We start from the raw sequence: 15,214 nt of genomic DNA on the forward strand, positions 1-15,214 counted from the left end.
GCTTCCATCTCATGGTATGCTATGGTAGGGCATTAGAGTTTGATATGGTAGGAGTATATTGTGAGCTCCTCTGAGGACAGTCAGTGACATGACTATGTACTCTGTAAAGTGCTGCGGAAGATGTCAGTGCCATATATAATAAAAATTATAATAATGATCACAGTTTAGCTCCACCACAACTCTCCTTAATATTAAACCTCTGACTCCACTCCCTGTTTGCACAAACTTTGGGGTGTTTTTTCGGCCTTTTGTCCAAAATTTGGTTGCCAACAGATCTGCAGGCCAGGGATGGAGTCACAGAGCCTATAACAAAGAACTTTTCTCTGGGTCTCAGGGGTGAGACACAATTTGGCTGCCAGCTGTAGCTGGATAGTGTACTGGTTAAGAGCCCTGCCTCTCACACAGGACACCTGGGTTCAAATCTCAGCTCTTACTGTTCAGCCAGCACCTATTTAGTAAGGAGTCCTTGGGCTAGACTCACTTAAACACCTGCCTATAGAGTGACATCTAGTGGCTGCAGCTCTAGCGTTTTTAGTCTGCCAGGAGAAAAACACAATATAAATGTTTGTCTTGATTTGTAGTGATTGGGCTCAGTCTTTTGCCAACGCCAAAATTACTGTCTGAACGCGGCTATAGCTGTAATTTATATTATGGCCTATAGTGGCGCATGATGAGCCCAAATCTCCTGAGTCGTTTTTTCCTGTTTCGTCTGTAACTACTGTTGGGGTGGGGGGGGGGGGGGCACACCAATTGCTTCTTTGCTAGTTGGGGGGAATGGAGAGAGAGTCAAGGGCTCACTTGCTGCATTCTTGGGGGGATGGTGAGGCCATGCGTAGCAATTCTGGTGACTGCAGCATTGTATGGGGACTTTGCTATTAAGCGCTAAAGTCGGCAGAAAATTACATGACATTACGAATGGATTACCCAAAATTAATTGAATTACAGTGCCACAGAATATGTTGGCGCTTTATAAATCAGAAATAATAATTTTAATGATTTCAGACTCGTAATTATGTATGGCTGTAATTGTGAAAATTTAACCTTAATCATTATGAGTAGATTACGATCATTGCTACTCAATTTATCACGTTTGAAATAGGGCCCCTTTTTTAAATATGAGCACCCCCCACTTAAGGATCCTCTGCACGGCCCTGCCTGTGCCCAAGTCACCCGGTGGCGATTTCATTCGTCCACTACAGAGGTTGGGAGGCATGTTCCTTGGTCATGTGTCTTGACATGTCTCCCTCCTCTGCTCCTTCCATGCTGTAGGGGTAGATTGCAGAATTCATGTGCAGCAGAGAAGCCATGCTTAGCCTTTTCTAACCTCCTCCAGCCGGGCTTCAGCGATTTACAACCTCCTGACACCTGTGACTTCTCCCTCTATTGTACAGTACTGTACTCTCCTGTGTGAACACAGATAAAGAGACTGATGCTGGACAGAGAGCTAGAGGTCAGAGGTGAGAGGAGGTCACACATCATTGGAGCCCTGCTGGAGGAGGTGAAGTGAGCACAGCTTCTGCTGTGCATTCACTCTGCAGTCAGCAGTTAATGTCAGAGACAGCTGAGCTGAATGTGGGCAGTTTCCCTTGATGCAAGACAAGGATTAACTATAAAGGAAGGGAAGAAGGGCACACTAGACACCAGGGTTCACTATATGGGGAGGAAGGGGGCACACTAGACACCAGGGTTCACCATCTGGGGGAGGGAGGGGGAACACTAGAAACCAGGGTTCACTATATGGGGAGGGAGGGGTGCACACTAGACAGCAGGGTTTACTATATGGGGAGGGAGGGGTGCACACTAGACACCAGGGTTCACTATATGGGGTATGGAGGGAGCACACTAGACACCAGGGTTCACTATATGAGGGATGGAGGGGGCACACTAGACACCAGGGTTCACTATATGGGGATGGAGGGAGGGGTGCACACTAGACACCAGGTTTCACTATCTGGGGGAGGGAGGGAGCACACTAGACACCATGGTTCACTATATGGGGAGGGGGCACACTAGACACCAGGGTTCGCTATATGGGGAGGGAGGGGGCACACTAGACACCAGGGTTCACTATCTGGGGGAGGGAGGGAGTACACTAGACACCAGGGTTCACTATAAGGGGAGCTAGAAGGGCACACTAGACACCAGGGTTCACTATATGGGAGAGGGAGCACACTAGACACCAGGGTTCACTATAAGGGGAGCTAGAATGGCACACTAGACACCAGGGTTCACTATATGGGAGAGGGAGCACACTAGACACCAGGGTTCACTATAAGGGGAGCTAGGAGGGCACACTAGACACCAAGGTTCACTATCTGGGGAGGGAGGGGGCACCCTAGAAACCAGGGTTCACTATAAGGGGAGCCAGAGAGGCAAACTAGACACCAGTTCACTATATGGGGGAGGGAGGGGTGCACATATGTAAAATTAGGGCACGGCTGAGGGGGTGGAAGGGGTGTGGCTAACTGTCCCTCTTTGCTGGCTCCAAATGTTGGAAGGTATACAAGTACCTATCCCTACAGGTGGGAGGTGCCTTGTTTGTTTGCACTCTGCAATCTTTGAATCTGTTGTGCAATGTTGCATTAATGAATAATACGTTCATTCCTAACAATAATTGTAGGGACGGCTCATATCCAGTCCTTTCCATAATATCCTGGGGCTTGGAAAGCTCTAGATGATGTTAGGATTTGTGCCCAAATCAATTTAAACCTTTGGCAATGTAAAATAATAACTGACGCCAGGCCTGTATTAACATCACAGGAGCCCATAGGCACAGATGTCATGGCACCTTACACTTCACCCTACATGAACCTACAAACCCCCGCTGAACTCCACCGCAAGCACGCTGCCTGTCCCAGCTGTCACTTCTCCCTTGCCCTTCATGGGTAGCTACAGGTTAGCATTAGGTAGCCAGAGGTACCCTCAATATTTAGTAGCTAGAGGTGCCCCCAAGTATTGAGTAGCTAGAGGAACCTCAGTATTAAATAGCTAGAGGTGTCCTTGACTGAAGGGAGATCTTGTCTGTGGAATGCTGAGAGCTGGGTGAGTAAAATCATTTATACTCTCAGCAGGACTCTTCATAGGGAGGGAGGTCAGGTGCTAGGGGAGGGGAGTGAGCCGCCTTTCCATCATCAGGCGCCTGTAGGCATGTGCCTACAGTGCCTTATGGTAAATCCAGCCCTGATTAACGCTAATCAATGCTTGCTTAACCACTTCAGGACCACAGGCTTCCACCCCCCTAGTGACCAGGCCATGTTTCACAATACAGGGCTGTGCAGCTTTGTCAGGTTGCTGCACAGCCATACAATTAAGCACACAACTGAATCTTACCTCCTTTTATTGTCCTTAACAGGACATTATTTTGGAGGTTTATTACGAATTGTTCATTTAATTTACTTTGTATAAGCATTTGTAGTTACGCATGAATTAACACATAATTTATGCGTAATTTCATGCCGACTTTGGAGGTGAAAAACAAAGCTCCCATATGTTAAGGAGAATAGTCAAAAAAAGACCTTGTTGAGAAAATAGAAGAAAAAAATTGTTAAAAAAAAAATGACAGTTGAAAAACCATTTTCTTTGTATTTTTAAAATCGATTTTTTTCAAAAACTACAAGGACTATTTGAAAAATTTATTTTTTTCTTATACCCACTATCCTCCTTAACATATGTAGCAATTTTGGTGACAATAGCATGTATGGGGTCTTTACAATTAACCGCCAAAGTCGGCTGGAAATGATGCGTAAATGAATGCATAATTATGAGTGCTTACAATAACATTACAAAATTAATTACGCTTTCCCCCAAAATTTCGCATTACGATTAGGGATGGTCGGAAAATTCCGCGGATTTATTAATTCCGTGATTCCGGCCGGAATTAACTAATTCCGATTCCGGTGGTCGGAACGGAATTCCTATACCTCTTAAACGGAATTCCGCGGAAATTGTATAATTCCGACGGAATAACACCCAAAAAATCTCTCTCCCTCCTCCTCCCATCCATCCATGCTCTTATATCATCAAGTAGGGAATTGCAGATTTTCAAAACAGCTTATATACCATAGCTGGGATTTGAAACCAGGACACAGTGTGTAGTAGGTATCTGTCTTACCCTCTAGACCATGAACCACACTACATGCTAAAGCTGGCCTAGCATAAACCATACTACCATTATGATCAATTCAATAGAAAAAGTAGCATGATTAAGGATTTGTACTTTTGTACCGTTTCATTCCGACGGTATTCCGGAGCTGTTCCGCGGAATTCCGACGTATACGGAATTCCGTCTGAAAAATTTTAAAATCTCTCTCTCACACTGTGTCCTGGGTTCAAATCCCAGCTATGGTATATAAGCTGTTTTGAAAATCTGCAATTCCCTACTTGATGATTTAAGAGGATGGATGGATAGATTTTACAATTTTTCCGACGGAATTCCGTATACGTCGGAATTCCGCGGAACAGCTGCGGAATACCGTCGGAATGAAACGGTAGCGGAATTTCGGTATGACGGTATGCGGAATTGTCTCGGAAACGGAAATGGGCTCTTCCGACCATGCCTGATTACGATGCGTAAATGCGAATTACGATGCGTAGTTACGCATAGGCGTAATTTCTGCTCATCCCTACTCAACACACAACCAGTAAAGAGGCACTGTAATGACATAATGCAGTACATTATTCAGGATACCCATTTTTAAAGGTAAAAATCCTGGTTTCCTTATCAGAAACACTTCCTATATCTACATTGCTGTATATTGGTATGTAGTCCCACCCCTACCAGTGATGTTAAAGCCTAGTACACACATGCAATTTTGATTGACCAATCATTGGTCAATTTTACCACCTCCATGTAGTATGAGGGTTTACCTATACAACCTGTTCATAGAATTGAAAATCTGTTGGCCCTCATACTACATGGAGGTGGTAAAATTGACCAATGATTGGTCAATCAAAATTGCAGGTGTGCACTAGGCTTTAGCCTAGGCTGATTAGCTATGCGGAATCCACCTGGATATATTTTGTACTGGCTTCAGATTCAGAACAAACATTTTGCAGAGCTGCACCTGGCAGGACTAAAGACAGGGCCGGGCCAGAGGCGACTACCTAACATAAGAATAATTACAGTACGTAATGTAATCAAATAGCAAATGGTAGTACCATCGGCTGTTTGGCTACATTACGTATTGCAATTGTTCTTACATTGGTTGGCTTAGTGGCCTTAAAGAGACTCCGTAACAAAAATTGCATCCTGTTTTTTATCATCCTACAAGTTCCAAAAGCTATTCTAATGTGTTCTGGCTTACTGCAGCACTTTCTACTATCACAGTCTCTGTAATAAATCAATGTATCTTTCCCCTGTCAGACTTGTCAGCCTGTGTCTGGAAGGCTGCCCAGTTCTTCAGTGTTGTGGTTCTGCTATGAACTCCCCCTTCCAGGCCCCTCTATGCACACTGCCTGTGTGTTATTTAGATTATGGCAGATTCTCTCTTATCTTTTACAAGCTGGATAAATCGTCCTCTGAGCTGGCTGGGCTTTCACATACTGAGGAATTACACACAAGGGCAAAGCTGTTTGCAAGAAGAAAAGAGCAGCCTGAAACTTCAGTGCATGAGAGATGCAGGGGGAAAGAAACACACAATGATCTCTTGAGATACAAAAGGAAGGGTGTATACAGCCTGCTTGTGTATGGATGTATTTTCTATGTGTGGACATACTGTACATCAACCTACTTCCTGTTTTGGTGGCCATTTTGTTTGTTTATAAACAAACTTTTTAAAACTGTTTTTAACCACTTTTAACGCGGCGGGGAGCGGCGAAATTGTGACAGAGGGTAATAGGAGATGTCCCCTAACGCACTGGTATGTTTACTTTTGTGCGATTTTAACAATACAGATTCTCTTTAACCAAACGTAATTGTTTTTAAACAATAATAATAAGGCATACTGCATTAGAGGCGGACAAGCCCGTGAGCATGGTGGTACGGTATATTGCCTACACTTATGGCTCTAGGCCCCGCATATGACACTCGCCCAAGGCCCCACAAATTCTAAGGCCACCTCTGGATGGAGAGGCGCACTTTGGTGTCTCAGTCTTGGGTGCTGGAGGACCTTGGCCCAGCTCTGACTTATAGATATGGCAGTGGGTGCTGTCTGTCTTTTTTTTTCCATGTTTCACCACAATATCAGCCGTACAGACCCCTCTGATCAGTGGCTTAGCTAAGGAGCTGTGCGCCCCGGTGAAAGTTTTACAATGCCCCCCCTTCCCCCCCAACACTCTATACATAAATTGATATGGTGCACCAAAACCTGCCAATGGCAACTACAGTGTCTGAGGTGCAAGAAGGGGATGGAGAGCAGTTTGTTAATGATTACTACAATTCAAAGTATCTATAGAAGTTATTATTATAATACTGTAGTTGAAGAAGGGCCCTATGGGGCCCCTCTGGCCCAAGGGCCCCGATGCGGTCGCAACCTCTATTGCTACGCCCCTGCCTCTGAAGTTCAGTCCTTGGTTACAGTTCTGCATTAGTGAGATGAATCGCACACACTGCTGCAGGGGATGTGGCTGTATAACTGCATAATTCATCATTATTTACACAGAAATGAGTACTCAGTGTTTTCATAGATCACCTGCACATCAGCTGTGGAGGAAGCATGGTATTAAGTTTACAGAGAGACTTTTCCAGCCTACAACCATTAGCATACTCCCAAAACATGTTTTTCAAACAGATTCCATACACTGCCGCAAGTTCACTGTTGACATAAGCGCCGACCAACTGTACATACTGTGCCTGACATGCCTGTTACAGCGGACCTGAACTAAGAACTTCCTCTCTGCTCTAAGAGATAAGTAACATCCTAATAACCTTCAGGCCAGGGTCACACTTAGCAGAATCGTATGCATTTTCCACTATGTGCTATGGGGAAAAAAAAACATGCGATTCTGCTAAGGGTGACCCTGGCCTTAAAGAAAAACATCTACAGCTGAAACAAATCCTGCAATAATTTTGCAGTGTGTCTCCTTCCTGCTTTCATGGAAGCAGACACAGGGTTAACATCCTGGGCTTGATTCACAAAGCGGTGCAAAGTGTTTGCACGCCTGTGAAAAGCCCTTTATCACGCCTAAACTCAGTTTAGGCGTGATAAGAAGAAACTCGCGCAAAGTTTTGCGCGCGCAGCACCTGGCACTTCGCGCGAAGCTCCCATTAAGCCCTATGGGACCTTGCGCGCGTACGCGCGGTAACTTCGCGCAAGTTAGAGCACAAAGCGGTGATAACTTTGCTAGTGCAAAGGTTATCACGCCTAAAGTCTTTTAGGCGTGATAACTGAGTTATCACCGCTTTGTGAATCGAGCCCCCTGTGTATACAAATTAACTGCTCTGCTGCTGCAGAGGAGATTCCTAAGCTGACACAGTTGAAGAGATTAAATTACACTTGTGATTAGTCACAGATGAGGGTGAGTTAGACAGGGTAATCTCTTTAAACACATACAGGGTGCATTTCTATCTGTTTTCCTTCTGTCAGGTCCACTTTAAGGGCTCAGCCACACTATATAAGTGCTTTTCTGAGCGCTTGTGATTGATTAGCGTTTGAGCGTTTTTTAAAAATCTCTCCCATTCACATTCAATCGCGGTAAAAATCAGCGCAATTTTTTGCAAACGTGATCGCTGCGATTTATATAAAACACAGAGTATGGACACCAAGAGCCAAATAAAGAGTAGTATGTACTGGTAGTTGAAATGAAGTATGATAGAGTAATTAGCTATCCTCACAAAGCAGGGTTACCTCAAAGGCAACCACTGTATAGACAGGGGGCGAGACTGGACCTGACCCCACTCAGGATTAAGAAGTCGCTCACCGTAGATGAGGAGGAAAGGGGGTAACACCCCTCCACCAGGGGTGGACTTAAAGGAGAACTGTAGTGAAAGGTATATGGAGGCTACCATATTGATTTGCTTTTAAAGAGGCTGCAGAAGCTAATTTAAACCTCTAGTCTCCTGTGTTAAACAGTTTAGAAGGAAGCCAAAAAGACATTACTGAAGATAAAGATCTATCTTACCTTTGATGTATCCTTATCAGCAAAGCTTAGAGCTAAGCTGGACGCAAGCCGCATAACATACTGCAAAGCATTCTGGGGCCCTCCCCTCGGCTGCTAAGGAGAAGACGGGATCAAGTTTCAGCAGCTTCTAAAACTCAGTCCAGCCACAGCACAGATAAATCTCCGGGCAGCGTACACTGCAGGAGTCCGCTATTGTTCCTAGCCACATGGCTCATTAATATTCACTGCAAACTAGTGTTATTCAGTATGAGCTGTTCTGTGATCAGAAGCAGGCAGGACATGACGACACATTTGGCTTCACAAACATGGAACCTGCCATGAGCTGTCAGGAGCATCATTCTCTGCATATACTATATACAAATTCTGTGAAATCCAAACGTGGACAGTGAAATGCATATGTAATGTAAGTACAGCCAATCTTTAGCTACTGATATATGTGTTTATTTTCTCTGAGACCCTATACCTAACAGCTCCTCTTTAAGCAATACCAGTTACCTGGCTATCCTGCAGATCCTCTGCCTCCAATACTTTTAGCCCTAGACCCTGAACAAGCATGCAGCAGATCTGGTGTTTGACATTTTTGCAAGATCTGACAAGATTAGCTGCATGCTTGTTTCTGGTGTGATTCACACTACTGCAGCCAAATAGATCAGCAGGGCTGCTAGGCAACTGGTATAGCTTAAAAGGAAATCAATATGGCAGCCTCCATATACCTCTCACTACAGTTCTCCTTTAATATAGCGTAGTATGGATACAGAGGCACCAAAAGGATAAAAGAGTCTAAAAAGTTTAATACATGAGAAGGCAGTGGTGAACTTGCCTCCTCCAAGCAGACACAAACATTGCCAATGTGTTTGTCAAATACAACAAGTTATTTACATACTCCAGGGGACAATGCAACGCGTTTCACAGGTTTGATCCTGCTTCATCAGGCAACAACAACAGAATAGCATATGTGGCTCTTCTACTGACCACATATGCTATTGTTCTGTTATTGCCTGATGAAGCAGGATCAAACCTGTGAAACGCGTTGCATTGTCCCCCGGAATATGTAAATAAACTTGTTGTATTTGACAAACACATTGGCAATGTTTGTGTCTGCTTGGAGGAGGCAAGTTCACCACTACCTCCTCATGTATTAAACTTTTTAGATTATTTTATCCTTTTGGCGCCTCTGTATCCATACTAAGCGATTTTATTAAAAGTGAATGGTATCGATTTTTAAAAAGCGCTCAAAAAGCGCTAATCAATTACAATGCGCTCAGAAAGCGCTTATAGTGTGGCTGAGCCCTAGAAGAGGTAAAGAAAAAAAAATTGTGCAAGTAATTAGCATGACTGATCATGAGTCAGGACCCCATTTTAGTTGATTTTATACACACGTAAGTACAAGTATGCTAAGGGCACACTTCCACTAGTGCCATGCACGCCAACACTTGCTCTGATGCGAGCATCTGTCCAAATCCCTCTAGCTGTACATGCATGGTGTGATTTTTGCTGCCAACTGTCCCTATTTTCCCTCCTCACGCGAATTTGGGGGCAACCGTATGATTTCAAAAGACTGCATTTCCCCATCTGAATTTGTGTATATGGGGGGGGGGGGGGGGGAGTTGAAAATCGCAACTAGCAGACATGAAGCCCATAAGCGCCTATCTCACCATGTCCATCCATACCAACATACCATGTCACTAGTGACGACGATATCAAGTGTGGTTTGCCTTCTTAAAACAGAAGGAATTTGCGATAATTCAGCTTAAAGTGAACATCTGTGGTTACCCACAATGCACTGCAACTTAAAGGATACCCCAACTGAAATGTGACATAATGAGATAGACATGTGTATGTACAGTGCCTAGTACACAAATAACTATGCTGTGTTCCTTTTTTCTTTCTCTGCCTGAAATAGTTAAATAGAAGGTATGCAAGTGGCTGACTCAGTCCTGACTCCGACAGGAAGTGACTACAGTGTGACCCTCACTGATAAGAAATTACAACTATAAAACACTTTCCTAGCAGAAAATGGCTTCTGAGAGAAAGAAAGAGATAAAAAAGGGGAATTTCTTATCAGTGAGGGTCACACTGTAGTCACTTCCTGTCTGAGTCAGGACTGAGTCAGCCACTTACATACCTTCTATTTAACTATTTCAGGCAGAGAAAGAAAAAAAGGAACACAGCATAGTTATTTGTGTAATAGGCATTGCACATACACATGTCTATCTCATCATGTCACATTTCAGTTGGGGTATCCTTTAATATGCAAATTATCTCTTTATGCCCCCGAAGACAGGCTAGCATCCACAACCGCTTGTGTATAGCAAGCCTATAGCTTTACATTTTACAGAGCCACACCAAAACCTACATGCATACAGCCTGCTATCCCATAGAGCAGGGATAGGCAAACTTGGCTCTCCAGCTGTTAAGGAACTACAAGTCCCACAGTGGCCTCAATTCACTAAGCAGTTTAGACTAGTCTACTGATGGTTTTAAAGGTGCGTACACACATGCGACTATAGTCGTTTGTAACGATCGTTCCCCGATCTTTACCAACGACGATCGTTACAAAAAACGAACCACCGACTATTAAGGCAAACGACGAACGAGCCAAATCGCTACAAAAGAAAGTTCTGTCTCGGCGGATTTTTACTAACGATGATCGTTTGCAAAAGTAGTACATCGTTGGAAACGGTCGTTCGTACTAGGCTTGACATGCGCATTTCGCTATTTCTCCCTGAAACTTCTCATTTTTATGCGCAGGCGCAATAGTTGCTTTATGTGATGTAACGTTCGTTCTAACGATCAGTTCGTTACACACCTTTTAAAACTAACTTTACTTAGGTCGTTCTTTCATCAATTAAAAGTTCGTTCGTCGTTCTCAACGAACGATCGTTGTCGCATGTGTGTACGTAGCATTAGTCTACTGATGATTTGGTCAGTTGCATCAAAGGGGAATTCACTATTACCAAATGCTTTAAACATGTTTTTAGACCTGGTGTAAAACATTTGGTAATTAGGTGGGTAAAGCAGGGTAAATGATCAAAAGATGAAAATTACAAACGAGTAGCTATGCCGACAGCCTTCTCCTCTGATGAGCTGTCCTCTGGATTCAATTAAACTCCTGCATAATTAATTCAAAAGGCTCCATCCTCACATCTAAAACACCTCACAGAATTACTTTACCTACTGAAATCAGCAGTGGATGTGGTTACTCCTTGTTTGCCTTTGTGAATTGTGCAATTACTGAATGTTAAGGCTCATACACACATCAGACCATAGTCTTTGGAAAATGTAAGATCACAGACCAATTTCACTCCCTTCCATGTAGTATGAGAGCCATACCTACACAGTCTATTCTATGGAGCTGAACTCCCCATCAGACAGAAATCTTTGCAAGATGTTGCACACAAAGATGCTGTAGACATTCAAAAGATCACAGACCAATCTTACCACCCTTCATGTAGTATGAGAGCCATACTCTACACAGTATTTTCTATGGAGCTGAACTCCCCATCAGAAAAAAAATCTTTGCAAGATGCTGCACACACAGATGCTGTACAGACACAAAAGATCAGTATCTGCAAAAGATCTGTTCCTGCAAAAGATCAGTTCCTGCAAAATGCATTCATAGTCTATGATATCTGCAGATCTCATACACACCTTGTTTAACAGACATTCATCTGCAGATCAGAACCACCAGGATGGATTTTCAGATCTGCAGATGATTGTCTGATCTGCAGATGAATGTCAGTTAAACAAGGTGTGTATGATGATCTGCAGATCTCATAGACTATGAATGCAATTTGCAGGAACGGATCTTTGGCAGGAACAGATCTTTTGCAGATACTGATCTTTTGTGTCTGTACAGCATCTGTGTGTGCAGCATCTTGCAAAGATTTCTATCTGATGGGGAGTTCAGCTCCATAGAAAAGACTGTGTAGAGTATGGCTCTCATACTACATGAAGGGTGGTAAGATTGGTCTGTGATCTTTCATTTTCCAAAGACTATAGTCTGATGTGTATGAGCCTTTAGACCAGGTCTAAAACATTGCATCAAACTATCAGTAGACTAACAAACATCTGTAGACTAGTCTAAACTGCTTAGTGAATTGAGGCCAATGCATTGCAGGCGTCTGACAGCCACAGTCATGGTTTATAAAGGCAAATGCATTGTGGGACTTGTAGTGCCTTAACAGCTAGAGAGCCATGTTTGCTTATCACTGCCATATCAATCCCTGCCATGCACTGATGAGGACCAAAAGTCCGAAACAGGCTGTCTGCAACTCTATGCATCCCTTGTTGCATGCATTTAGCTGTCTGTTCCCCAACGTCTTGTAAGCAAACAGAATTGAAGCCTGACAAAGTAAATCCTGCACAGCCAAAAGCTTACTTACTAAAGGCTCATACACACATCAGACCATAGTCTTTGGAAAATGAAAGATCACAGACCAATCTTACCACCCTTCATGTAGTATGAGAGCCATACCTACACAGTCTATTCTATGGAGCTGAACTCCCCATCAGACAGAAATCTTTGCAAGATGTTGCACACAAAGATGCTGTACACATTTAACAGATCTGTTCCTGCAAAAGATCCGTTCCTGCAAAATGCATTCATAGTCTATATCTGCAGATCATCATACACACCTTGTTTAACAGACATTCATCTGCAGATCAGATCCACCAGGAATGCAATTTGCAGGAACGGATCTTTGGCTGGAACAGATCTTTTGCAGATACTGATCTTTTGTGTCTGTACAGCATCTGTGCGTGCAGCATCTTGCAAAGATTTTTTATTTCTGATGGGGAGTTCAGCTCCATAGAATAGACTGTGTAGAGTATGGCTCTCCTACTACATGGAAGGGGGTAAAATTGGTCTGTGATCTTTCATTATCCAAAGACTATAGTCTGATGTGTGTATGAGCCTTAAATCTTAAAATGGTATCATCCTGATTAGGGATGATCAATGAGAAGCAAATATTTCCGAGTTGATGCAAAGTTATGAAGTTTGAAAATGGACCAATCCATTTAAACCCAGGTTTAAATTGATTGGTCCATTTTGAAGCTGCATATATTATTTGCATAAACTCAGAAGAATTTGCATCTCTCTTTGATCATCACTGAGGCCTCTTTTCCACGGGCAGTTGAACTAAGTGCTCAGCATGCAGTTACCAGGCAGCAGTAAGCAGTTGTTGAGAGGCATTTCACTGCTGATCAACTGCCCATGGAAAAGAGACCTAAGGGCTGGAACCCACTAGAGACCTTTTTTGAGCGTTTAGGGAGCGCTTTAAAATCGCTAGCGATTTCCCTAAATGCTCTGCCAATGTAAATATATGTACCAAATTCCACAGTAGCGATTGCGATTAGCAAAATTGCAATCGCAGGGCATGCAGCATTTTGGTAACGTTTGCGCTTCAATGTACAGTATTGAAGCGCTGGCAAGTCGCTCATAGCGATTTGTGTGCGATTTTAAAACACAGCAAACTGTTACAAAAATTAAAATAATTTGAAAGGACCAATCAGAATTAAAATCTCAAATCACTATCACAATCGCTGGCAAAGAGCTTACACTTTTTAAAATCGCTACCAAAATCACCGGAAAACGCTCATGAAATTGCTTACAAAATGCTTATTAAAAATGCTAGCGATTTGCGATCTGTAGTTGGTTCCAGGCCTCATCCTGATTCAAAATTTCTTGCTTTTAGTGATGGCTAAGAAGGTACAACACTAAATAATAATAAATAATTGTGCTGTATGCCTCACTGTATAGTGACAACGTAATGTTATCATGAGAAGCAACTTCTTTTGGCTGTGTTCAGCTACGTTGAGTTGCAATATTATCACAGCGTAACATTCCCAGTGTGAAAGGAGTCTTTCACTTTAAATCCAACAGCTGCAAGGCATAATATGACCACAGCAGGGCTGTGGCTTGTGAGCCGGAGTGAAAACCAGAGTTGGTGTTTCAGCTGGCTTTTTACAGATCTAGACTTGTAACAACACAGAAAACAGAACAGAAAACATACAGACTAGTGTAGCACTGAGTAATGACTGCTTTCTTTGAGGGAGAGGATAGAAGTGGTTGAAGCAGTTACTCACCATAGTAGTCACCAGCAGCGGAGATGCTGACTTCAGAGAGAAGGAACGTGTCTGAGGCTATTTCGGTGCTACACATGTGAGACACTTTGATGGGTGTGGTTGTTCCAGTCAGGGAGGCCCGTTCTGCATTGGCTGTAATTCCAAGGGCAGCTCCATTTTCACTCATAAAAAAATATATAAACAATCCCCTCCAGTCCAGATCAAGTCTCTGCATTGCGCTGAGTTTAGAAGACTTTACCACAGACTCTATTAACCACTTAAAGGGAACCTTAACTGAGAAGGATATGGATTTTTCCTTTTAAAATAATACCAGTTGCCGGACTCTCCTGCTGATCCTGTGTCTCTAATACTGTTAGCCACAGCCCCTCAACAAGCATGCAGATCAGGTGCTCTGACTGAAGTCAGACTGGATTAGCTGCATGCTTGTTTCAGGTGTGTAATCCAGCCACTAGTGCAGCCAAAGAGATTAGCTGGATGCCAGGCAACTGGTATTGTTTAAAGGAAATATCCATATCTCTCTCAGTTAGGCCTGGAACCCACTGAAATCCGCAAACGCAAAACGCAACCGCTAGCGTTTTGTCTGAGCGGTTTGCAAGCGGATTCATGCGCGTTTTCGGGCGCGTTTTGCAACAGTGTATTTTTTTGCTCAGCGGTTGTGTAGCGTTTTGCGTTTCGCGTTTTTATCCTGATTGGTCCTGTGAATTATTTTTAATTTTGTTACAGTGTGCTGAACCGCAAAACGCTAGCAAAACCGCTCAGTTTGGGTTTTGCTGAGCGTTTCTGCTAGCGTTTCAATACTTTACATTGAAGTGCTAACGCTCCCAAAATGCTGCAGGTCCTGCGTTTGCGTTTCTGGGAAACGCAAACGCTCCTGTGGAAGTTGCCCCATCCATTAACATCAGCTGAGCGTTTTGGCAAAACGCTAGCGTATCGCAGCGCTGCCAAAATGCTCAAAAAAACGCTCTTGTGGGTTCCAGCCCTTAAGGTTCCCTTTAAGGACTGCAGTATTAAAACCCCTTAAAGGATTTCCAAGGCCAAAACGAAAAAAAGTTAAATACCTGCATCGCAT

The 15,214-nt window shown here is 43.4% G+C and overlaps 1 protein-coding gene across 1 annotated transcript in view; it reads right to left on the reverse strand.

Moving 5' to 3' along the window:
* The window catches only part of LOC137528772 (N-acetyllactosaminide alpha-1,3-galactosyltransferase-like), a 158,296-nt gene extending 144,081 nt beyond the window's left edge, over positions 1-14,215 (reverse strand). The window contains exon 1 of the mRNA XM_068250336.1: positions 14,146-14,215. Coding sequence (XP_068106437.1) covers positions 14,146-14,148 — 3 coding nt within the window. The 5' untranslated portion in view covers positions 14,149-14,215. The remainder of the gene's footprint in view (positions 1-14,145) is intronic.
* Positions 14,216-15,214: the final 999 nt, after the last annotated feature.

This window comes from Hyperolius riggenbachi, chromosome 8 (assembly GCF_040937935.1).
Source record: "Hyperolius riggenbachi isolate aHypRig1 chromosome 8, aHypRig1.pri, whole genome shotgun sequence".
NCBI lineage: Eukaryota > Metazoa > Chordata > Amphibia > Anura > Hyperoliidae > Hyperolius > Hyperolius riggenbachi.